This window comes from Leptosomus discolor, chromosome 6, assembly GCF_034619465.1.
Source record: "Leptosomus discolor isolate bLepDis1 chromosome 6, bLepDis1.hap2, whole genome shotgun sequence".
In the NCBI taxonomy this organism is placed as follows: domain Eukaryota; kingdom Metazoa; phylum Chordata; class Aves; order Leptosomiformes; family Leptosomidae; genus Leptosomus; species Leptosomus discolor.
Window position 1 is genome coordinate 32935510 of NC_141396.1, and position 27208 is coordinate 32962717.

Consider the following 27208-nt stretch of genomic DNA (forward strand, 5'->3'; position numbering starts at 1 on the left):
TCCACTACATTATCCTGTTAGAAAAGAACAGCAGTAAATCTTGTACTAAAGAGAACACCATACAGATGCTTTTCAATGCTAATCTGTATATGTCTCCCAAGAAATTCACGTGGACCTTTTTTTTTTTTAAGGTAGCAAAGTAATTTTTGTAGATGAAATGCCATACTTCTGCTAAGTCATCCAGCAGTTTACCAGCTCCCACAATTTGCCAAGTTTTGAGGTGAAATGAAAAAGCTCCTTAAAAGCTTATGAGAATTCAGTGATTTCATCACTAGAAGGTTACATTTGAGCACTTCCAATAGAGATGACCCAGTAGGATTTGCTAAGCTTCTCATCAAAAGCTGAAAAGAATGAGGAAAACAATGCCTTGAGAAAAAGCTATTAGCATTGACTTGCTGAATGCAGGTGTGATCAATGGGATCGATTTTTTTTTTTTTTGCACCCAGCTTTTTAGGATCTTGTTAAATAAAAGCTTGCCTTCACATCCACTGATTTGTTTTTCTAATTTAGCATTATTTCCTCAGAAAAGCAGAATAACAGTATTTCTGCAGTCAGTAAAATGCTGAAAAAGCAGAAAAAGCACTATTTTAAATAGCAATAAAAAGTGCACACTTCCTTGAACACTGTAATTCAATGTACAAAGGAAATTACAATAGCCTAATAAGGCTAAGCAGAACACTAGCCCACCTAGGCTCACACTCCAATATACTTTACTGCTTTTGTTCCCTTTGAGCAGCTCACCTGGTGCAGTAATCTCTTCAGTTTCAATAACTGAGTTTTTACAGCTGTACAGTCTTGGACCATGTGCCGAAGGGTCATTTCATCAAGCATCACAGTACTGTCAGGTAAGCCCACCAGCTGTCTAGGAGGAGCCTGGTAAAAATTTGGTGCTCCATAGCCTTCAAAGTGACTAACAGGAGATTCTAGGTAGTTTAATCCCCTACAAAAAAAAAAAAATAGAAAATAAAACCCAATGACGACAAACTGGAGCTAGACAGCATTTAGTAAAAAAGGAAGTGTTATGTAACATGGGCTATATTCATATACTGTGGCACAGCAGAAAATAAATAAATCTCAAAGTGTCAATGCTATTTCACTTACATGCTGGGCTTTCCTTCCCACTTGCATAAATCTCTCACAGACTAAAAACTACAGTACCCTAAAACCAGTTTGCTCATCAGGATTTCAATAAGATCTGTCATTCAAGCTAGCCTGTAAGAACTACAAGATTATGTCTAAATTTAAATGTAGTTAATAAGTAAAAAGCTGTCCAAACTTACAAAATGCAAGTAGTAAGAATGTACTGTTTCTCCATGCAACACATACGGTAATTTAGTCAAGCATTTCTAATATCATATTAACACAAATAATAAATATTTGGACTAAAAACAGCGACACAAACAAAAGTTTTGAAAAGAAATTGTTATAAATCTCAGTGATGCTGCCACCCAGACATGCTATTTATAGACATACAACTATTTGGAAAATGTCTTGTACTCAGTATCACTTGAGACCCTTCAGTGCCACAAGAGGTTTCTCACAGTATTTTAATTGTTTGGGAGAAAAGAGACAAGTCCTTTACCTGTTCAAATCATTTTTACCATGGATATAGTGATCAGTATGGCCAAGATGATAGTGGTCCTGTGTATTCCATCGCTGTTGTGGTGCTCTTTTCCAGAATCCTTCCTGATGTTGCCTAGCATTTCTGTCTTGTCTATCATAACGGCTCATATTTTCACATTCCTCTACAGAGAGCAGAAAGTCAAAAAAATTTTAAAGTTTGTTCCTAAGACCTTGTAAATAAAATATTTGCTACGTGCTGGTAACAGATGCAGTGTAAAACCTGTGGGGTTTTATTTTTTTAAACTGATCCAAAAAAGTATGGATTTTAGAACTGTAATGTCGTCACATTTTTACTAACATATAAACTTGTTACAAGAATAAGAGTAACCTGTAGCAGAAACTACAGAATTCAGCCTTAACAGTATTTCTGGTTTAAGCAGAAAATCATTTGGAAGAGGTAGAGCTATGGGGAAGAAAAAAAAAAAAAATATATCCAAAAGTAATACTTTCCTGCCTGTCTTACTAACAGTATCTTCAGGCCTCTAGAAAGTTCAAAACACAAACACAGAAAGACGACATTTTAGAAAAAAGCCAGTACTTCATTCCAAAACAGAACAGTTCCATTACTTAAAATACAAATATGCCTCATCCTATCCTTCTTGGTTTTCAACTTGAGAGACACTTACTCTTTATTTATCTTTTGTTTGCATGATATAAAACAAGCAAACAAAATAATCTTTTTAAAACAGTAACTTCTGCAAAGCAAAGCAGATTCCACAAACTTCTTAAGGGAACAAAAGCTATATTTGGCAACAGCTTGTAAACCACTAGAAACGAAGCCAAAACAACTGCTATATGTGCAGTCAGACACAGCAAAAAAGTCATAAACTGGTATTCTGCCATCGCACTGTCTCCTTCACTTACCCAAGGAGTTTTTCCTCACATTGTCAGTCCTTTGCTAGGAGAATAACTCTACACAAGAGAACACCGTTTTATTCAGCTGCCTACTCAGACATAGCTGCGCATAAGACACTCATAAACAGGCCTTCCTTCCTGCTTGGTTCCCAGCCTGTGTGTTGCTGGGACGTGAGCCCAGTTTTACCCTGTGATTAAAAACTGCCATCCTCACTCGCTGCATACTTGTTGAGCTAGAACTGTTTCTATAAATAGTGTCCAAGCGGCATCCCAGACTCCAAAGTGAAACAAGGAGACTTTCTGAGGACCAGGAAAGTCTTAAGAGGCTGACGTCAGTGAAGTCACACATAATTATGAAAAGTGTTGCCAAAAAGTGTTGTTAAAAAATATTATAACAAATACTCATATCTACAATTCCAGTTTTATCACCTAGTTCAATAACCAAAAAAGTAAGTAAGAAAATAAACTTGTCCACCTAAAGTAAAAGATTCATTTTTCCTTTAGAAGCATCCTCCTGCAACTTATAACACATGAAAATTCAAGTGGGTTTATTCAAAATAAGCCCTCATGTTTTAAGTAATTTTATTATTATGATTTTCAGCTTTGGAAAATGAAATTGAGACACTGAGTAAAGACACATGAATACTAACAAAGAACAAGCCTTGCTTTTTCAGGTGGTCCTGTTTACTTAAGAGGAAGCTTGGAGGTGGCTTTTGAATTCTTCTTTTCAGATCCTATTTGCTAAAAATTCAGTGATTCCAACATAAGAAGCGATTATAGCAGATACACTCAGTTTATGCCACATTAATTTTACATGGAAACCCAACTTCTAAAAAATGCCAAAAATAATAATAACTAGCTAATATTGATCTCAAACAGTAAGTTTTTCTTCCTGAATCAGCAGCTTACACAGCAGATTTTCATAGTTACAAAACACACACCAACTACACAAACATTATTGATACTTCGCTGTAGAAGCGGGAGTAGACTTAAGTTTATTATATTGATGCAGTTAAAGCAGTGAAATAAAAATCATATTTCAAACGTTAACTTTTCATGTTTGTGGCAAACATTCACCTTTAAAATGCATGTATTTTTAACAGTTTTTACATTAATCATTTGAAATGGAATTAGTAACGCAGATGCAGTGTGTGTTTTATAAACAAGAAAACATTAGAAATTGATCCAACCCTTAAAATTTTTCTTAGTTTTCCCCAGCAGAATTAGAATTACCCTTATTGAAACAATATCCCCTAGGCTTGGATTGTCATCCATTCTGGAAAATTAAAAAAGTAAAAAATAAAAATTGTACACCTATCTGGGCTGCAAAGTTGAATAGTAGCACTATGGTCAACAAGCACCTTTCACACAAGTACTCTGGAAAACTTATTCTGAGATTAAAAAAATTAAGTACTGCACTTTATGTGTGCACACTGTTAAAACACTATGTGCCCTGACCGCGGTAGACAGAAAATTATGTATTTACTTACTGTTAATTTGGCTTTATATCTAACATACACAGAGGAGTCTTCACTCAAAAGACTCAAAGGTACTCTCAGAAAACCTGAACTTACCCAAACTTCAGCAAGCAGCTGAACAGCACACAAATTAAGGAAAGTCTTTTTTCTTTCAGTGACTGTTTGTGCAGGGTAGGGCATTACAGTGCTCCGCATTGAATGTTTCTGTTCATTTGAAGACATATTAGCCTCCACTGAACTTAGAGGTAAAGCTAATACCCATATTCACATGACAATTATTAGGCGTAGGTCAAGAACAACCAAAAGCAAATGCCTCAAACACCTCAAAGTTTTCCAGGCCAGGATTTGAGAAAGTGAGGCAATAATTTCCCCTACCTAGTTCATCTAGTCTGGTTTGTATTGTTTTAGTGGCATCTAGGTACCACTATCCTCCCTGTGAAAAGTTTGCCAGCATCCTCACTGATAATAAGAGTGCATAAAAGACATCTTTAAAAAAACATCTTAAATCTTAAGTCTGTTAGCCTGAATTGTATAAAATATTTTAGGAGACATTGTCACTTTGTAGAAGAAAATGAATAATTATCTCAAAGAATTACACTGCCATTCACCAAGGCTGAAAAAAAGCTGTTCCAACATTTTCAAATACAACTGAAGCATGAGACTGAAGGACTAACTTAACAGTTTGAAATTTATGCTACTAAGATAGTTTAAAGAAACAAACTTGGTTGCATTTTTATAAATGACAGTAAATGTCTAATTTCAGAATTACTGCATCTCATTAGAAATTCAAGAGTTGTATTTGGGGGAACTGAAATAACACACTTCCTATGTTTCAGAAAAGACAAGAGCTGTTACTTAAAGAAAAAACAATTTGAAGAGTGCATCGGCTTATTAAAACAGAAGCCAGAACCATGCAACTCAAGAGTTTCTGAAGCCCATAATGCAGTTTCACAATAAGACTGCTCAGCTAATTTACTCACCTTTGTCATGAGGTGGGTCCTCAGGCAGATCCACATCAAGCATGAGATCATCATCTTCAAGATCACATGAATCAAGATTATTCAAAATATCCTGCAAGAAAGAAAATGTGAGATACAGCTGCTTTCATATTTCATTTACCCTATTGTCATAAAAGTTTGTTTCAAAGCTTTGTTACACTTCTATTGTACACATTGTACCCAATGTCATCAGCAGCCTCCTCTCTTCAGAGGCCAAGATCAACCTTACTTGAGACCATCTATACAAACAACAATCATCACACCTCTAGTAATGTGATACAATAACAGTGCTAGATGAAACAAAGATTGATTCAAACATTTTTCTGCCTCATGCCTACAGAATACTCCAAAGATTTTTCTGTTCATTAATATCCTGTCTTCTCCCCAATTGGTAGCATTTTAAAACTAAATTACTTTGCTCAGTTAGAATTCAAAAACAGCTTTGTGGAAAGAAGATGTTAAATCACCTTTTTTTAGCTCTCATATCATACTATCACAATATCATTGAAGGGAATATGGGGAACCTATGTTACCTTGACTTTTTGGGCCAACAAAACTTAAAATATTATATTATCAGCACAAAGCTCTGCTGCCTTTTGTCTTTAAGATTGTGGTTCATATCAAGCTGTTTCTAAAGGGTCTAACAAACTGTCATGTTGCATGGGTGTGCTAACAGTACAAGAAAAACGCAATAAAGTGTTAGTACTAAATGGAATTATATGTATTATATATAGTCAGGTATACTGAAGAAAAAGGTCTGTAGCATGGGTAAGTCAAGTCAGTGTTAAAAAGACAAACTGTTCCTTTAAGAACATCAACAGTAGGAAAAACTCAAGAGCTCAAGGCTGTGGAATATTCAGCTTTTTCAGCAGTCAGATGCTGCTAGCACCATGCTACTGAAAAGCTGCATCAGGCAACAAAGTGCAGTATTCTCAGAGAGCCCAGACTCCGTTTTATTCAAAGAAAGTTAAACTTACTAACACCAAGTGACTATAACACAAAGTAGGTCTAAAGAAACTGTTAACGGTTATACAGCTCTAACTCTTGAACTTTATTTTCCTATATCCCACAAATAAAAGCCATAGCTTTTAGCCCAACATCAGACTCAGGCACTTCACATCTGCCTCTTTTCTAAGAGCAGAAAATGCAGATCTTTCTTAGGTTTAACAGCTACAACTGTCAGCTGTTAAAGATGATTCATGTGACCAATATTTAAAAATTTACCAAATGTTAAGTAAAGTAAGTGTTTTACTAATTATTTCTCACTGGATAATAAAGCAATCAGTACATACTTAATTGAATACTTGCATACAGACTATCAATACACTGCAAAACAATACCCACTTGGGAAGCTATCCCTTTGCTGGCTACCATTTATTTGATTCACTTTGTCAGACATGTATAGGTAAAAAGGAAGAACATTAATAGGCATTTGTCTAAACCATTGCTCCAACTGTTCTTTGACAGTCTTCCTACAGTGTTCAAAAAGGACTACTATATTTTATTACAAATGGTGGAAAGAGTTAAGTATAGTTTAAAATTTTGGTTTTTGTGACACAGAACACATTCTATATTTCTGCAGGGGACATTTATTGACTTAGAGAGGGTATGAGATGAAAATAGTCAACATGCACTTTGTAAGACACAAGCAATATAAATGAAAGATGGAATACTTCAGATGGAAGCACCTGTTTTTGTTATGTTTCAAAGTCCTACTTGAATTATTTTGTTTACATATAGTGTTCTAAGTATTTACAGGAAAAAATAGAAAAACCCACATATCAGGGCACTGTCAATAATAATAAACCCAACTACAGAAAAGATTCACAGGACATGGAAGCCATTTAAAGGAAATAATTTAAAGGAAACATATTTAACATTTGGGAGAACAAATCGCCTGGATTTATTTACTACTTTTTGTTTCCACTAATTTACATTTTTCCAGGAACTAGAAGATTTTTAACTACCATGTATTTTTCAAACAATTCTGAAAAATGTAGGTGTGTTTGAGAGGCAGCTTGGGTTATTAGTTGATACATTGTTTCTATGCCATGCTTTGTGATCTTCCAAATTAGTATGAACAAGTAGTATTTTCTTCTACTGTGGGAACACTAATGAGCGTGACAAAGAAATTACAAACAGTGGCCACAAACATGTAAAAAAGTTGAACACATGTGCCACTGCTATGCAAAAGCATTAAAAAAAAGCATAACAAAAACATACTATGTCAGAGTGTTAAGCAATAAGCTTAGATAATCCACTTTACCGTCTCAGTATCAGAACTCCAGAAGTCTAATGATGTCGGAGAAGGTCAGCATTTGAGATGCCAAACATACTTTTCTGTCAACAGCACATTTCATTATGCTTCCCTAATTATACATTCCTGCACCACACTGAGGCAATTCCATGCTAGAAAACGCAACTGTGAATATGAAGCCTTTGTACTAGCTGGGCCACATGTGAATTCACTTTGAGTATTTCCCAAGGTTATCTACTTGGGAAACATAATATAAAAGTAAATGTAGGCAATGTCATCTTGAAATAGCTTTAAGATAAAGTGCAGGTTTCATCAACAGATTGGTACATATAAAACCTGTATTTACATACTTCCATTGTAATTCTTACTACTGTATAATGAACTCAAGTTAACTACACGGCAGTAACATTGTTAATAATGTGTGCTTAAGAGCAATTATAATGTGATTCTGGGCAATGAGCTCAAACAGAACAGGAAATAAATTCTTCAAAAGTGCATCAGCTCCAACCCTACAGAATATTACATGTTTGAGCAATTATTAAAAGTTACAGTAAGAGAAGAATCCTATTTTATTTGTATAGTTGAAAAGAATAATACATATTAAAAGGAGCATGTAACTTCACAAGGCTAACGTAGCACTAAATTTTTGAGATAGTACACCTAGAAAGAGACTAAGTTTGTGGCTGAGAAATGCCCAAACTACTATGCTGTCCTCAAGCTCTCCCTCCAGAAGAGTCTGCAACTGAACACAGGCAGTAGTGCTTTGTCCTCTTACTGCAACAGAACAGGAAAAGTAGTATTAGGTGAGAAACAGATGATGTATGACTACCAGTATAAGAACTTAGTAAGCAGAGAATCCCAACAGCAGGGAACACTCATATTGCATTAGGAGACCGGAAAAGACTAAATAGAAAGGCAAGGGCAAGGCTAGCAAACAATTACAACACATTTAGCAAGTTCACTTCAATGTTGTGCAAATTCTTTCCATAGTGATTGCCCTCAAGTGCTATGTTAATCAAGCACACACCAATAGCTCACCTACAACAGCTTGGGGTTTTTTGCCTAATTTATTGGATGCATAGAGTTCAGCATCTCTTTCTCAAGAAGCGTAACAATATTAGGCAAGATCTTAAGACCAATGCTTTGAAGACTGGGATGCTGTAGAGTTGCTATTTTTGCTGAAGCCAAACAACTTTAAAGTTCAGTATAAATTCATGTCCATCATAATGGACTGGACTAGCAAAACATTCTTTTTAAAAAGTTCCATTTCTAAAAAGTCCTCATGCTACATACATCATACGCTCTCTTCCACTGAAGAGCAGTGTTTTTCAGTCCACCAACTTGAGTTCAGTTTAGCTTAACAGTTAGACCTAGGCAAGAGGCCTGATTCTCAGCTTTCCCATTTCTTCAGCTAAGTATATAATGCAACTCAAGATAAATTAAAATGTGGCCAAATTAGAAGGCTAGATGTCTACATTTTCTCCCTATTAAACATAAAAGGTGTGCACTAGTGAAAGCTTTAGACACAATGTATATTACAGAAAAAAAAAAAGAAGTCATTTGGGTTAGTGCAGAAATACAAAGCAATTCCAGATGAGCAACCCTCAAGTAAATTTCAGGGAATGTTCACAGAATTGAGAAAAGCCTAAGCTCAAAACACCAATTCAGTATCCTTCTTTTCATGCCAAGGTATGTTATCTTGCTTGAAAAAGAATTGCAGCGAGGTAGTCATGAAATGTTGGTGAATATTACGAACAATGTTCTCCCTTTTTCCACAATTCAAGATCTCAGACCTCATTCATTTGTTCTTCCTTTAGAAAGCAGGCTGTTAAAGGAAAATAACTGATTATTTTTGTTACCGATTTCGTGAATTAAGCCTTGCTTTCAATAACACACTTGCACTTCTGAATTCATTGGAAAATGGAAGTAAAAGTTCACATGCAATTAAGTATTCCATAGTGATTACTTAAATTGAACACAGATACCAATTTCTTCAGTTTGATTTGCTCTACACCCTTTTTTTTTTAAGCCTATATGCAGAGTTTCTTTGATACGTATGGTCTTTTTTGAGCAAGAGAGTAAAATATCAAAGAAATAAATAATCAAAGCACATCTACAAGCTCAAAATGTGGCAGCAAAAGCTCAGGCAATATCTACAGCATCAGCATAAACATACCATCTGGCACGCCTAACTTTCATGTTAGTATTCATATAATCCTTTCCCAGGTTACTGACAATTAATTTAGAGAAGCTTTATCTGACATTAAGGTAATCTAATTTAGTAAAAACTTTACTGTTAAATCTGTCTGGATATTGTGAAAGGTAAACATGCTAGGCTACTTCTAGTATATATTTTCAAAGTTGTTGCTTGAAGAACACAGCAGTAATTACAGGTCACTTTGTTGACGGGCAGCATGTTAGGGCACATTCCATTTATTTAGCTACACTTTACTCTCTGTACAAACAAATCATCAGTAGGTTATAATCACACTTCAGATGTGTAGTTAGTTATTTTTACAGTGTCATGCTGTATTACTTTTGATGAAAAGGTATTATAGCAAACACAGTAACGACCACTATAAAATCAAGCTTATTTTATGACTTCCATTAGTTAAAGTTGCTTTACTTATTTCGAATGTTGTTAGTCTTTATGGTCAAATTTTAGGCTCAATTTTTCTATGTCTACCTCAAGTTGATTTCCAGTTTTAAGTAAGAGAGTAAACAGTTTCTCAGAAACTGTTGAAAGATGAAGCGAAGTCATTTGTCCACATAAGATTTTTTCCTTCAGTTTTTATGTTACAAAGATCTCATGGACACGTACAGGAAGAAAGCTCAACATTCCAATTTCTCTGACAGTTCTCTGAAATTGAGATCTCGGTTTGGGTGAAATTTGGGCATGCATAGCAAACTTAGAAGCTACTGAAAAACTAACTAACATATCAGACCAATTTAGGCAATGGCTTAAAGAATGACATTTAAATAATGCTAAAACCAAAAAAAAAAAAGCATATAAAAAGCCCTCTGAATAGAATTCTACCAGAATTTTAAATGCTGTATGTTACTAGTCACATTAAAAATAATTAAGCCCAATATCCAAACAAGTATTTCATCATTTTGTTCATTCTCTGTAACAGAAGGTTGCTGTGACAATAAATACAACAAGAACTTGTTCTGAAAATCCAAGACATTTTATATTTAACTATCGGCTATAGAACCATAGAACAGTTTGGGTTGGAAGGGACCTTTGAACCTAGTCCAACCCCCTTGCAATGAGCAGGTACATCTTTAGCTAGATCAGGTTGCTCAGAGCCCTGTTCAACCTGCCGTTGAACGTTTCCAGGGATGGGGCATCTACCACCTCTCTGGGCAACCTGCGCCAGTGTTTCACCACCCTCATTGTAAAATAGGTCTTCTTGTATCTCATCTAAACCTATCCTCCTCCAGTTTAAAACCATTACCTCTTGTCCTATTTCAACAGGCCCTGCTAAAAAGATTGCCCCCCACCTTTCTTACAAGCTTGTTGGTTTGTTGTTGGGGTTTTTTTGGGGGGGGGTTTTTTTGGTTTGTTTTTTTTTTTTAAAGTACTGGAAGGCCACTATAAGGTCTCCCCAGAGCCTTCTCTTCTCCAAGGCTGAACAACCACAACCCTCTCAGCCTGTCCTCATAGGGAAGGTGCTCCAGCCCCCTGATCATCTTCATGGCCCTCCTCTGGACTTGCTCGAGCAGGTCCAAGCCTGTCTTGTGCTAGGGATCCCAGAGCTGGACACAGCATTGCAGGTGGGGTCTCACCAGAGCGGAGAGCAGAGGGGCAGAATCGCCTCCCTCAACCTGCTGGCCACACTTCTTTTGAGGCAGCCCAGGATACAATTGGCTTTCTGGGCTGTGAGTGCACATTGCCGGCTCACATTCAGCTTTTCATCCACCAGCACCTCCAAGTCCTCCCCTGCAGGGCTGCTCTTGATCCACTCATCCTCCAGACTGTTTTGGTACTGGGGATTGCCCCAACCCAGGTGCAGAACCTTGCACTTGGTCTTGTTGAACCTCATGACGTTCAACACACAGGCCCACTTCTCAAGCTTGTCCAGGTCCCTCAGGTGTGTCAACCACACCACTCAGCTTGATGTCATCTGCAAACTTGCTGAAGGTGCACTCAATCCCACTGTCTGTCATTGATGAATATGTTAAACAGCACTCATCCCAGTACAGACCCCTGAGGGATGCCACTGATCTCCATCTGGATGTGACCATCCAAACAATTCCTCATCCGGTGAGCAGTCCACCTATCCAATCCCCATCTCTCCAATTTAGAGAGAAAGATGTTGTGGGAGACTGTGTCAAAGGCCTTACAGAAGTCCAGACAGATGACATCTGTGGCTCCTCCCTTGTCCACCAATGTAGTCCCTCTATCATAGAAGGCCACTAGGTTGGTCAGGCAGGACTTGCTCTTGGTGAAGCCATGCTGACTGTCTGGAACCATCTCCCTGTCCTGCATCTACCTCAGCATAGCTTCTGGGAGGATCTGTTCCATGATCTTCCCAGGCACAGAGGGGAGGCTTGACAGCTCGGTAGTTCCCAGGGTCTTCCTTTCTACCCTTTTTAAAAACAGGTGTAAAATTCCCCTTTTTCCAGTCACCGGGGACTTCACCTGACTGCCATGACTTTTCATATATCATGGAGAGTGGCTTGGCAACTACATCAGCCAATTCCCTCTGCGCTCTGGGATGCATCTTGTCAGGTTCCAGAGAGTTAGGTATGTTCAGGTTCCTCTGGTGGTCACGAACATGATCTTCTCTTACTTTGCTCTCCCAGTCTCTGTCTTGCAGCCCATCCACTCAAGAGGTGCGAGAAGAGCAGTTGCCAATGAAGACTGAGGCAAAAAAGTTGAGTACCTCAGTCATCTCCTCGTTCATTGTTACCAGCTTGCCAGTCTTGCTCATCAAGGGCATTATGCTTTCTTTAACCTTCCTTTTCTGGTTGACATACCTGTAGGAGCCCCTCTTGTTATTCTTTGCATCCCTTGCCAAGTTCAACTCCACAGCCAGACAGCATCCCTATGCTCTTCCCGGGGATACCTGTCCCTGCTTCCACTGCCTGGGCATTTTCTTCTTGCCCTTTAGTTTGACCAGCAGGTCTCAAATCAGCCATGCTAGTCTCTTGCCTTGCTTTCCCGATTTCTTACACCTGGGGTGGGGATTGAAAGCTCTAGTGCTCTATGGAAAGTAACCTTAAAGATCTGCCAGTTCTGTTCTGCACCCTTGTCCCTGAGGGCAGTTTCCCAGGGGGTCCTACTGACTAACTTCTTGAAATTCAGGGTCCTGACTTTATTCTTTGCCTGACCCATATCCCTCAGGACTGTGAACTCCACCAGTGCATGATCACTGCAGCCCAGACTGCCTCCCATCTTGACATAACTGATTAGCTCACTTGCTCTGGTGACCATTAGGTCCAATGCGACATCTCCCCTGGTAGAGATTACCAGAGATTACTGTCTATTACCTGGCTTAAGAAGTTATCCTCCACGTACTCCAGGAGTCTCCTGGATTGCCTACAGCTCACTGTGCTGCTTTTCCAGCAGATCCCTCCAGCAGGATGAGGGCCTGTGAGCACAAGGCCTCCTGTAACTGGGGCAAAAAGACTTTGTCATTATCCTCCCCTTGACTGAGCGGCCTATATAATGGTCTTAAATAAAGATTTACTGCTCTTGAAAACATTTTTATAGAGGCATTGTATGTTCCACCTAGGTTTACTAAAAGTAGACAGGAAATAATTATTAGGTTAAGCTACTACCCACTATATCTCAAGAAGCAGCTATACTTGCTACATTTTGGGGTTTTTTTAAATATAAAATCAGATGTCAGACTGTTTTTAGAAATCTGAAATTCAATAGCACGACGAAGGGAGAGGGGAAAAAAAAAAACACAACAGAAATATTAACCATGCTGTTGAGACTTCACCAATCCAGAAACAACAGCACTTTCCAAACACCTTGTGCAAGTTAAATCCCACAGCCAGAAAAAGCATTCCTTGACTGCCATCTAGCCTCCGGCAATGAACCTACAAAAAAGAAACTGAACGGAGAAAGAAGCATTTTGACCATCTTTCTGCAGAACTCCAGCAAAATTTAAGAACATTTTCTAATTTTTTTTTTTTTTTTTTTTTTTTTTTTTAATAGGCAGATGCTTTTAAATAGAACGTTTCTGGTTTACTATCACAGACAACAATAGAAAGTCAGCATCAGTAAACATAAATAGTAACACAGAAGTAGCAGAGGCCGAGGAAAAGCAGTCCTTTCTACTCATTGCTTCCAGTCTGCTTTCAGAAAAAGTCTACCAATACCAGAAGTTTATCATTGCTTTCACAGTTTACCTACAAATAACAGAGCATTTTACACTATAAAGTAATATGTAATGGCTACAGATACCCTTAACTGGCAAAAATAATTGTGAATTATTCCCATTCTGTACTGACTTGCAATTGCATTAATAGCGTGAGGTTAAGCTTAAAGGAAAATAGAGAGGCTTCAAATAACTCCCAGCTGAGAAAGGAACCCAACCATAACCTCAAAATTCAGAGGAACACCATTGGCACGGCTGTGATCAGGAGATCAATTAAGATTCCTGTGTAGTAAGTTTTAATTATACCCTAGCTAGATTTTGGGGTAATCTAAATACTACTTGTTACACAGCATTAACGTGTTCTATTCTTATACAGTCAGATTAATATACTTGTTTCTAATTAAAAACAAAACAATCCTCAAATACCTCCTAATTATGGTCAAAATATAATTATTCAGAAAAATCTCTAAATGAACTGCTAACAACACAGGAAGCAAAGCATCCTGACATGTACTTGCACTGTTGCGAAAGTATTCTCATTACATTATCCTGATACGTTTCAACAGTGTGAACCAAACACACTGAAATGCTGTTTACTCAGAACCACCTCATATGTGGAAAAATGGCACTTCATTAAACTTCTAGTCTCGGGGAGTATGACAATCACTCATAAGGTGATATCAGACTGCAGTTGGTATCAACATGGCCTGAATGCAATGTTAAGTGTTCTTGAAGTTAAAGTGCATCCCACTTTTCGAACTGTGGGAACAGTAAGACTGAAACTGCGTGTACACATTTCATCCAGAGGGACCAAATCTGTGTGTACTACAAAAACAATTGACCCCGACATGTATAAGATTCTGCCCCTCCCCCAAATTTCTGATGATTTGCAATAGAAAATAATTTGGAAAAAGATTCAACACCAATGTTCCTGTAACATATTAGGACATAATTTTAGATAAAAAGGAAAAGGAAATTGTGTGAGACTTAAAAGTTCAGCAATACAGTCAGATGAAGTACACTGGAGTAATTCTGAAGTCCTTTCGTTATTGAAAAGTGATGCTACTCGGTAGAATGAAGAAAAAAAATAGTGAAAAGGAATAGCTATAAACTCACAATAGAATATAACACTGGATATGCTGTTACCAACTCACAGAGGAAACGCCACTTGCAATACTTTGAAATAAAAGCAGTGCTAATTTCTACCAGTATTTGTTCTCGTATTTCACACAACACCACATAGCTGCTGCTCTCTCTCCACCATACAATTTCAAAGCTGTCATTAACAGCTACCACAAATGAAACACAGGAGTACAAGTTGCCTTGATTTTACCAGCCAAAACAGCAAGAGAAGATTTACTGTGCCACTTTTAAATCAAGCAGCTCTCAAAGCTATATATGCTTTCCCATCCCAAAGGAAAAAAGGTAATTTGCCATAAAAGCTTGTTCACAAAATGCCATGCCTCTCAAACCAACATCACAAGAGGTTTGTGCACTGTAATATAGTCGTATAACCTCTTAATAGTATTTGACAGCAGGGACACTATATCACACAAGACAGACAGAAATGCCACCTCATTAAATAATTCAGTTTCTCACTACCTCCCATCGCTGTAATAGTTAAGCTGTGATGTTGAAGACTAGAGCAGTGGTGGGAGAGTAGACAGTGGCTATTTTCACTCTAAAGGCAGTACCTCTGAAATCACAGTTTCTACTTTCATGACATTTCCTTTGTCTGCCATGAGCAGAAAAAAAAAAATCTGCCAGCAAACTCTGCCAAAAGAACACTTGAGGAACCCTCCTAACAGAACATACTGAAACAAGTTTGTATTCCTTACTTGTCTTAATAAAGAACTAAAATACAGACTGAGTTTTACATAGCAGTTGCACAGTTTTCTACTAAAAGCTTAACTATGGACATGTTAATCAAGGATGCTTCCCACTAATTTACTGTGTCCACAAATATTATCTGTTCATAATGGAGACTAAATGCAAAAAGGTGACACTGACTTCTGAGGCTCTGAAATCAGAAACAAGCAGTCTAATGGTTTTCCAAATATAAATTTTTAAGCAGTTTTTTTAGAAACTGAGGATATGAAAAACAAATGCCAGAGATGTCTATACTTGTAATACTGGAAAAGTGAAAGCAATTATATCAACCTAATGAAAACTATAAAGATAGAACAGCACAATTCAAGTGAGTTGGTGTCATTTTTGTCAGATTCTGGAACATGGCATGAAGACATCGGGACAAAAGAGCATGGAACTTGGACATGACCTTATAAGCTTAAACAAAGGTTACCAGCAACACCAGCTTCAGGTAAGTGGCACACAGATGCATGTGTGAAAACGAAAATGAAAAACACCTTTCAGGGCTGACATCCGTATTAGATTCCAATCCCAGAATCACTGTATTTCTGAGCAGGAAGTTTGACCCACTTGATAAATTTTAGAAAACAGAGTAAGACAAAGCTCTTTCACATGGACATCCTAAGCAGAAATGGCAGCTTACCAAAATAATGTACTTCCAAGAAATCCTCTTATATCACAAGCAAAATCCAGACATGGTATTTGCCATTTTCTAGAATGCATCAGTAAAAGCTAAAATCTCAAAGACGACTTCCTGGGCTACTCCAATTTCTCTTGCCAAGAAAAGTATTGGCCTACAAGCCCCAAAGTTGGGCTTTCAGGTGAAGGAGTATGAAAGACCAAAGAATTATTCAACTTGTCCTGCAGGTCAGGATTTCTTTGGTGATGAATGCAACAAATGAAAGTTCTCTGAGCAGAAGCAGAACTCCATGCTGCCATTCCACATTAGTGATGCTATGTGCTACACAGCTCTGTCCATAAAAATGGTCTCCAGTATTACCTCCCCCTACACTGGTACTACATTCTCACAGAGCGTTTCATTGCTCTAACATACTAATGAATTCTAATATTAATTCACATACCTATAGTAAGAGATTGCCCAGTTTCCTCCTCTGTGGTCCAGTTATTATCACAAGAGTGGCCAGATAAACTTGGCAGCAGCAAGAAAGACTAAAGTTTCTGGGGACTCACAGGCTTGTTAGACAGCATCTTCAGGTGCTAAAAAAGGACCAGCTACTTCAAAATCCAAATTACTCTACTATAGGTATGATAAGATTCCCCAAGAACAGAGCTGTTATACTTAACTAAATATTGTTATGCCACAAGAATAATGCCTTCTTCCTTTCAATCTTCCTTCCTCACTGGGCATCTAATCATGTAGTCAGTTGTCACAGTATCAAGTTCTCTACCAAACATATTTTAAAAAAAAAAACCTAACCACAAACAAAATTAGAAGTGTGTATTTATTAATGTCATAATGAATTCAAGTCAGAATGGCACTGACCAAGGTGAAACCACCCTTTGGTTTCAGGTACAGAACAAATTCAGACCCTTCTTAAGGAAGCGCCCAATTGAAGTACATGAGCTACTTCAAGGAAGCATCATAGAAGCACATAATGCAATTAATTCTCTGTACTAGCTTAGCCTTTTGTTAGCCAAAAGACACGTGTTCATGGAAGGAGGAAATACTATTAGCCAACACTGTTCATCTGAGTACAGTCTGACAAAGAAATACGTGCCTTTTTTAATGCTGTCCTCTGCTTTGAGAAATATCTTTATTGTTCTTTGCTGAACCTCAAATATATCAATAATGTAATACATACTGATGATAAGTATTACTATTAATTTTAAATTCATCCATCTTTCAAAAAATAGACAAATAAGACAGACTCCATAAAACTCACCCAAGATCACAAAGTGCGGCTGATCAGCAGTTGGGAAATCTCTACTCACAGATCATTAAACTATTTTGTATACTAATAGCAAGTACACTCAATCTATCAGTGAACAAAAATATTCAGTTGATTCTGTCTCTTATTAAGAAACAAAACAGAGCCAAATGGTGTGCAAGTCTTTCCTGACTGAAACATCTTTGCTAATGGAAGATTTTAATATCAACTTGCAGACAGAAAAGCAAATACAACGAGGAGAAAAAAAAAAAAGCCTTAGATATTAGAAATCTAGGGGTTTCAGTAACGGCTTAAAGACAGCATGCAAATCTAAATAAATTTAAGTCTTTGTTTCAACAATAAAATTATGTGTATATATATTATTTCATATGAATATGCAGATTATACATCAAAGCAGTTATTTTTTTAAAGTTTTACTTTCAGCATCTTAAAGTCTTAAGACACTTCACTAGCAACATGAAAAGCAGAAAAAAGAATCAAATTTCAACTAGCTCATTAGATGGAAACTGCTTTTTATGTGGGTTTCTTTCAACTAGTTTGCACCTGAAGGACTCATTTCAAGGTTGCTCTTTTCAGAAAGTGATAGCAAAAAAGAAATGTCTGTGTTGAGAAAAAATACATACTTCGTTTTACTATACTCTGTTAAATGGACAAAAATGAAACGCATGACCTTCTGAATACTCTGTACTGAATGCCTCAATAAATCAACCACTGCTTCTTATGAAAAACTCCATAACAATGCAACTTATTTTCAGTATACTACTAAAATTGTGTTCAAGTCTGTAAACTCCTTAATACAGCCATTATATAGTGCTGCTAGCAGAGTAGGGAAACTCAATATTTACCTGTTTGGAATTAACATTGTACTGTTTCCAAAATAATTTCAGCACTTCTATCATAGAATTACATAGTTTCATCAAAAAAACACAGTAAGCAAGAGATACCTTATCTCATATGGTAGCCCCTAAGGGATTCACACTTCATAAAAGTCTCCCAAATACTACTTTAAAAACAGTCCTTATATATCTGAATAGCTGTTTCTTTCCATTCATTTACATTATCTTAATACTTGCATTTGTGTTTTTATTACAGCTGTAACAAAACAGTCCAAAATTTAAAATGGAAGAAAGGAAGATGGGTAGAAGACAATACCTAGAACACTTCACTCTACACATGTAAATGTAGTAGAAATACACGTGTTATAAGTCTGAATTCACATAATAAATTACTCATTTGAGAAATCAAACTGGCAGTTTAAAGCTTACTATAAAGTCATTTTGAGAAGTGAATTATTAAAAAATTGAGGTAATTAACACTAAATTACTTGTAAATAACTAAAGCACTGTAAGAAATTAGTGATTGAACTAAACAATGCTATTTTAGCAAGCTTTTTTCTCTTTCTCTAATAAGTAGAGCATATTTCAGCGTATTTCACAGTGAGAACCTACGCCTCTTGAACCAGAAAGCATTCTACTCAGTCTCAAAAACTAATTCAGAATTGTCCTTTCCCAAGTTTAAATCACAAAGGGAAAGAAAATATAACTAAAGAAAAAAGAAATCTTACTAGATTTCAAAAATTACTTAGGAAGAAGAGAAAAATACAACTATTTCACACTCTGGCTAAAATTCTGGCCACATGTCAATAAATGACAAAATATATTCATTCCAATGAGATCCAGATTTCATCTCAAGAGCAATTAAATTGTCAGCAAAGCAGCTAAAACCCATCTGTCTCTTCAAGCCAGATTTCAATTATTCTTCCATAATCCTATATCCTTATAACTACATTGATGCTTATTCTGTATATACCCAAAATACTGGCTTTATTTATTTCTGTAAAAAATAACATAGCACAAACATTCATATTGTTACTAGAGCCTACAGTAAAAAGGGGTCAGAGGACTCAATCTTTTTTGTCTTTTTCTAAGATAGGGTATTGATATGGTCTGATAACACAGAGAATACTCATAAAAGTTTCCTGTCTAAACCTATTTGCCCAAATGAAATTGCTTGAAAAGAAAAAACAAAAAAACCAAACAAACAAAAAAAATCAAATCCACACAAAAAAACCCACACCACAACAACTCCTTCTCTAGAGAGAATTAAAGAAAGAAGCCAAAGCTAGTGGTGGAATGTTTTCAGTTTGAATTTTTACTTCTTGCAGGCTATTACGCACTAGAATATCAGTGTCTTAAAAAAAAAAACCCACACACACGTACCTCGGAACAATACACACAATAATAACTTTATTATCTATCCTATTCTTAACGTAAATAAGAACTGTGTCATTCCAAAAATATTCAAAGCTTCACAGTATCAAAGCTTATGTTTCTCATGTGTCTATTTAATACAATGGACAGGAGAAAACAAAACAGCTCAAACCTTGCTACAGTAAAAGTGCTTCACTACTGGCTAAGCAAAGGAGCAACAAGAGTCCTGTTAGGATGCATGTTTTAGGCTAATATATATGTTGAACAGTATTTCCAGATCAAAACTAATGAAAGCAAAAGTGTAGCAAGGTTGGTATACTCGACTATAGTCCTAGTTCTCATTCCAACAAATAGGAAAAAAACACATTTATTTCCTGCACTCTGAAGTGAAATGACTTAATTCCTAAGCACCTATTTCAAAGATCATTGCAGAAATCAGACATCCAGTCCTTCAGATGTGTTACTACCAGACTTCTACTTAAGGCATGCTAACCCTCTCAGCTGCTAACGGAATAGGTACAAGCAAACAAAATATTAATACAGTCTCCCCCTCCAATGAAACAGAATCCATCTATAGGAACTAAGAACTCTCAAAAATCTTGATTTCAGATTGGCTCTGTAAATTGTAACTTTTTTTGTTTAATGAAGACAGTTGCATTAGAATCATGAGCACAATTCAAACTTAGAGACACAGTAAATATGTAGATTCACATTAAGGTTCATTGTTTGGGAGTTTTTCCCCCCCCCTTTCTTTCTGTAATATTAATTTTGTTTGCAAGACTTTTTTGTCTTTAAATAACTGTAATCATAAGCTTCACTTATAACCACTCACTCAGTGGCAGTGGAATTAAGAGACATTTTAATTATAACGCTTAACTTGGTCCCTGACCTAAAGTTAGACTGCAACAGAATTGATGAAAGCATGTATAAAAAAAAAAAAACCAAGCAAAACCCAAACCAACCAACACCCCCCCCTCCGAACAAAACACAGCAGTTGTACCTCACATTGTTGAGCAACTTTCTGCCATGAAACAGTAAAGCAGCTAGATGTTAAAGTATGTAGCTGAAACATAGGACATGACCAAACAGTACAGTTAAACGTTAAGTGAGAGTACATATAGACTAGTATTGTCTATGTTTCTAATTTACAGAGCCATCACAACTGCTCTGCGAAGCATCAGGGATCTCACACAGAATTGAGCGGAAATAGCATCAGTGATTTGATGCTCAGTAGCAAAGACCAGTCGTTGAAAGGAGTACAAGAAATACCAATGAAACACTTTAAAAACTTGAAGGGAGTACAATTCTTAGAGTGTTAACCAACTGAATTGTTGCCTTCAAAATGGGAAATGAAACAAAAGTAGAGATAGTGGAATAAGTTATTTTCTGTTACACAATTAGAGAATAAAAACATTTTCATCCTGACAAGGCCTCAAAAAAAAACCCACACATCCTGCTTAGCTGTAAATCCCCATGGCATTGTCTTACAAGAAGTTATTTAGCTTTGTATAACTTTTAAGCATCCAACACTGGATTGCACATTTTCTCCATAGCTGTTGGCTCATCCAGTGAAAAACAGGATTGTCCTATAAGAGGCCAAATTTATTTTATTTTTCCCCTCTCTGTCTGCTCTACTGAGAATAGCAGAGATAGCTGCTCTTCTTCTCCCAAAAAAGGAACAAAAAGATTGAATAGTCAGCAAGCTCCTTCTATTGTCTTCCTATTCTGGTGGCCATTCCAGAAGCCCGGTTAAAATCCCCTCTGCAGAAGTTGCCTTTTCAAAGACCGTCAGAACACCTCTAATCCTAGAATTACCCAGTAAAAGCTGCACTGCCATCTACAGAAAAGTTTAGGAAAAGCATTTAATATTTGCTGATACTAAAGATGATACACCTTAAAAGACTAAAAATACAACAGCAGGATGGAAATTTTAAAAAACATGAATGTTGCACTAGACACTACCAGTTACTCACTACCCAATTACCTGAATTACTATTCAGCTACATTGGCTCTGCTCACACCAGGCTGATGCCACAGAAACTCCAGAAACAACTACCTGCTTTGGAGATTTCCCTGGAAACATTAATTCCAAGGGGCAGTCAGGCTGGCATTAGCTTAAGCATTCAAAATTCTTAAATCTGACTCTTACCAATCGAATTTTGACACACAGATACTAACTGCTTTTACCCTTACCACACTAGAGGATAGAAGCCACATAATTTGATCACGTATCTCACAACAATCAAAACATCTGACATGCTGAGTTATCACAACAATTATTCTCAACGCCTTCAGTACTATTTTTTTTTACCTCATTAATGCATGGAGGTCACATGTATTACAAACCCAGATACATAGTCCAACAGCATGGGAAAGTAACATCTTTCATCTGTTTGATAAATCACATTGTATGTATCAAAACTACAGGTATTTAAAATGTATTAAGGACAAAGTTTAAAAATTTCCCTTTTTCCCTGGCATGTGCATGCATGCATCTGGGCTAGAGGGTGTTTGTTTTTGCAGTGGCCTACATTAAATATTTTGTCCCCTACAAACGTCAATAAACCTACAAAGCTCATACAGGAAGTCTCAAACTGCTTTTCCAAGCTGGCCACAATTACCATGAAAAATTAACATCCATTTCAAAACTCTTTTAAGCACTACATCCCAACTTCATAATTTAAGACAGAAAGCAAACAATAATACCACAAGCAGCTAAAAATATATCAGGAATTTGTATGTAGTTACACATAAAAATATAATTACATAGCTATGCCAAACTTCCATGGGAAATCTCTGCTGTTCTGCTCTTGGGCTACAACAGACAACCCTACTAAAATTATGTGGTGGGTTGACCCTGGCCAAAATGCCAGGTGCCCACCAAAGCCGCTCTATCACTCCCCCTCCTTAACTGGACAGGGAAGAGGAAATAAAATAACATCGGGCTTGTGGGGTTGAGATAAGGACAGGGAGATCATTCAACATTTACCATCACAGGCAAAACAGACTCGACTAAAGGAAAATGTAATTTATTGCCAATTAACTCAGAGAGAAGTAATGAGAAATAAAACCAAATCTTAAAACACCTTCCCCCCACCCCTCCCTCCTTTCCCGGGCTTAACTTTGATCCCGATTTTTTCCTCCCTCCTCCCTGCCAGCGGCACAGGGGGAAAACAGGGAATGGGGGTTGGGGTCAGTTCATCACACTGTTATTTTCTGCCGCTCCTTCCTCCTCAGGGGGAGAACTCCTCACATGTTTCCCCCGCTCCAATGTGGGGTCCCCCTCACAGGAGAAAGTCCTCCATGACTTCTCTAGCGTGAGTCTTCCCACAGGTTCAGTCCTTCATGAACTGCTCCAGCGTGGGTCTCCTTCATGGTGTGCAATCCTTCAGGAACTGACTGCTCCAGCGTGAGCCCCCCTCACAGGGTCACTAGCAGCAAACCTGCTCCAGCGTGGGCTTCTCTCTCTCCATGGGCCACAGGTCCTGCCAGGAGCCTGCTCCGGTGCAGGCTTCCCACAGGGTCACAGCTTCCTTCAGGTATCCACCTACTCCGGCATGGGGGCCCTCCCCCGGGTGTAGGCAGTCATCTGCTCCACCGCCCATGGGCTGCAGGGGGACAGCCTGCCTCACCATGGTCTTCAGCACAGGCCGCAGGGGAATTGCTGCTCCAGCGCCTGGAGCATCTCCTCCCCCTCCTTCTTCACTGACCTTGGTGTCTGCAGGATGTTTCTCTCACATATTCTCACTCCTCTCACTCGCAGCAATTACTGCTGCGCAACAACTTTTTCACTCTCTTAAATACATTATCACAGAGGCGAAAAACGCTGTTGCTGATTGGCTCGGCCTTGGCCAGCGGCGGGTCCGTCTTAAAGCCGGCTGGCATTGGCTATATCTGACATAGGGGAAACTTCTAGCGACTTCATACAGAAGCCACCCCTGTAACCCCCCCCACTACCAAAACCTTGCTACACAGACCTGTTACAAGTTACCAATCAAAGTCTGAGTAGGTGCCACAAACCCTGTCCAGGTCCAAACTGGTATCTACATTACTAAATCGGCAGTGGTGACACAGTACCTAACATGCCTGAAACATGAAGCATGACACATCGATTATACCAAATTCTTTCATAAAGATAAAACCTGAGTTGCTTAATTCAAGTCTGTTCATATAAAAGAATATGAACAGGCAAAAGCAAAGGACAGACAGACAGTATTTTCCTCACACCCAGTGAAATCCCAAGGTTGGCTCCCTGACCTCAGCTGGAGGGTCACAGCACTGCGACAACTCTCCATTCATTCTTCAGGCTAAGTGACGTTTCTTGCAGATCAGTTACAAGTTTAGCAATAAGAAAAAGGTTGTTACACATCTTGTGTATCGCATTAAAGACATACAGAGAGTCCTGCTACAGTGAGCTACTGTCAGGTATCTGTCTACCTTAAAGATTCTATGCTTGAGCAAACTGAGAAATCAAAATAAACTTCAGTTCAAAAGAGTCCTATACATACACAGTATAGAAACAAGACAATAGAAGTAGTCAGACAGGCGATAGCTATTTTCTTGCTTTTTCACTCCTACATTTAGAGACTGGTAGGAGATACTTAACCCATCATTTGAAGAAATCAATTCCTTTATTCTTTGTGAACAATACCATGAGATCACGTAAGGACAGACCTGTTCTGTCCTAACTTAAGAATAAGGAAAAAAAATGTATGTAATCAAGGTCACCTGTCCAGAAACAGGGGTTCCTAAACAGGAAGTTTCAAAAAGCTATCAACTACAGAGGAATGAAAAAAACAATTATCAAGTAAAAAAATAAATTAATTCTATTTTTAAAATATACTTAATAAGCAATAAACTCAAAACACTATAATTGTGCATATAAATACATACTATGCTGTTCATTTCTGAAGATTCATAACTTCCACATGGATGAACACTTCCAATAGGTTCCAACCCTTCTTCATCCCACATATACGTGCCATCAGAGCTGTCAGATGGAGAAAGTTCAAAAGAGGACCCAGCTCTGTAATTCATCTCTGGAGAAATCACATTCTCACCAGTACGCTTTGCGCTTTCACTGTTGTCATCTACTGCTTAAAGAAAACAGGAATAGTTAAGATTCCAAAACCAATCCAATATTCCAAAGATAAATATTAAGATGTATATTATTGGTGTGTTAACTTTCTGAAACTGTACCGTATCAGAAATATCTGAAAGCATTCTCAGTATTGTTCACTCATCCCAGAGGGGAAAAAAGCTCAAGCTTTTTAAATTTTCTTAAAAGATCACCAGCCCAGAGGAATGAATGGCAAAGCTAGGATATGAGGAATCCCACAACCATACAACAGGCGTGATTAAAAGAGGTATCATTCATTCTTATCCAAAAGAAAAACACCTCTTCAAGGTCATGCTTGGGAAAGGTAACAATCATGCAGACAAAGCACCACAAGAAAACAAATGGGCCAGCATAGAACCAAGTTCCATTTTGAAAAAATTCACAAGCAATGGGCAATTATATAAAACGACTAAATTGCAGTTACAGATCTTGATTTAGTACCTAAAATTTCAAACAGAACAAAGTATTTACCAGGCACATTTATATCAAGCCAGTCATCAGCATTACTGCAAGATCCTCCGCTTTCCTTGAGAGAAGTGAATGGCTCAATCGACGACATACGCCCATGCTCTAATTCTTGAAGGGAGCTCTCCTTTTGCTGTATTTGCATAGTTCTGTTTGGGTCTTCTATATCTATGAAATCGTCACTGAAGTCTTCGCTCAAATCATTTTTTTCAGAGGATGACAAAGAAGATATAGATATTTCATCTCCATCATCACTCATACACATGACTTTCGACCCATGCTTTCCCATACTTTCATGCAGGCCCTCATCAGATCCTGTTCTTTGAGCATTGCTCTCTATAATACTGTTTCTCTCAATTGCTCTATTAATATTTGTTGACATTTCAGAGTTCTCCACAATGCATGTATCAGGAGTTGTACTTTTGCTGTCATCCACAACGATATTTCCAGCAAATTGATGCCTGGTAGGCTTCATCAGAGAAGGCCGACTTAATCTGTATCCAAAAGAATGTGCTGACCCAGATCCATTTGACAGTGGGGGCTTCTTTGAACAAGGAGCCAACAGACCAGAGTAGGGCCTGGTAAATCCATACTTCATAGGTTCATTTCCATTGGGTATATCCAACTGATGTGCATTTCTTGACAACAAAGTCGACCTCTGAGATGTCCTGGCAGCTAGATTTTGACTGTGATAAGGCCTTGTAAGATCCACAGCTTTATTAAAGGAATGTGACCTGGTTAAAGATGCAGCAGGAAGGAACGAATTCTGAACTGAATGTGAAAAACTTTGTGATCTTACCATTTTTTCACAGGAAAAAGCCTTGCTATTGTCTGTAGATTGTGCCAGGCTTTCTCCTGAACTTGTCCTTGTGGCATTGGAATTAGCTCTAGGTCTCTGCAAACCTACCACCGGCCTGTTTCCATAAAATCCATTTAAATGTGATTTTGGAGCATTGAGTCCGGAATACGAGGTCCTTCCTGACAGGGTACCTTTGGCAAATTTTGCTGAACTAGAGAGTCCAGGCAAAGACTTTGGGTTTAACTCCTCAGTAGAAGATACAAACATATTGGTTTGCTTTGCTGCTTTTGATGAAACCGAAGTAGTACTGTTCAAACCCACCCTGAGCACATCATTACCCAACGCTCCTTGAGATTGAGGATATTTCTCAGAATCAATTAATTTTTCATTACAGTTATGTTTAGAGCTGGTCTCTCTCCCATTTTGATCATGAAGTTGATATTTATTTGATTTTTTCCAGTTGAAAGAAAAGGAAGACATGCGAACAGTGCCATTGTGCTTGCCAAAATTTTTGCCACCGTTATTTCCTGCTAAACTAACAGCCGTTCCATTTGGCATAGGTTGCAAAACACTTCCTAAAGTTTTCGTTCCATATTTCGGTAGCCTGGAAACCAAGGATGTCCTGATTTGATTTTTTTCTTCCATGAGCTATTGGGTACATTGGTCCCTAAAGGGTGCTTGAATCTGAAGAAAGAAAAAAATTAGACTTGAATCAACCATACATTAAACAACATAACTTTACATACACTTGCATCTGTATGTTTACTGAATTCCTGTGCCTAACTATACCATGGTGATACAAAGTAACTCACACAAATTTTGTGAACTCCAGAGAAATACCTGTCACCAGCAGTTATCTGGCAGTAATATGTTATTCGGGTCACCCTCCCCTCCCCCAACATTCAGTCTCTAGATAACTGCCTTTTTTGTTCTTCTTCCTTTTGAAATCTGTAAGATAAGCTTAAGAGGGGATTGGGGTTTTTCTCCATTTACCTATTTTAAGCAAACTGCATTTTACAACTGTGCTACAACTATTAAATTACATACTTCAGACTTTATATTCAAAAAAATCCCACAAATAGAATATAGCACAAACCTGTGGTGAGCAATGTAAAACTGCAAACACTATAATGTAAAATCTGACTAAAAGCTAATTTTTCAAATTTTTTTTTTTCAGTTTCCCCAATGTCTATGTTATGAGATAAAAAACACTCACTCATCTACCTTCACCACGGCTTTTTTTTTTTCCAGATCTTATTGATATCCCCAATTCAAGATGAACATTTCTAG

The 27208-nt window shown here is 37.7% G+C and overlaps 1 protein-coding gene across 4 annotated transcripts in view; it reads right to left on the reverse strand.

Annotated features, from left to right (window-relative positions):
* Nucleotides 1–26563, reverse strand: part of CCSER2 (coiled-coil serine rich protein 2) — a 56114-nt gene extending 29551 nt beyond the window's left edge. For 2 of the 4 annotated variants that reach the window (XM_086466836.1, XM_086466837.1), the window contains exons 1-5: nt 25126–26563; nt 24429–24631; nt 4937–5027; nt 1583–1745; nt 742–940 (exon numbers count right to left, since the gene is read on the reverse strand). In XM_086466836.1, the coding sequence (XP_086322962.1) occupies nt 742–940; nt 1583–1745; nt 4937–5027; nt 24429–24631; nt 25126–26563 (2094 nt within the window). The remainder of the gene's footprint in view (nt 1–741; nt 941–1582; nt 1746–4936; nt 5028–24428; nt 24632–25125) is intronic. The other 2 variants (XM_086466838.1, XM_086466839.1) reach the window with 1 other exon arrangement.
* Between the last annotated feature and the right edge of the window lie 645 nt (nt 26564–27208).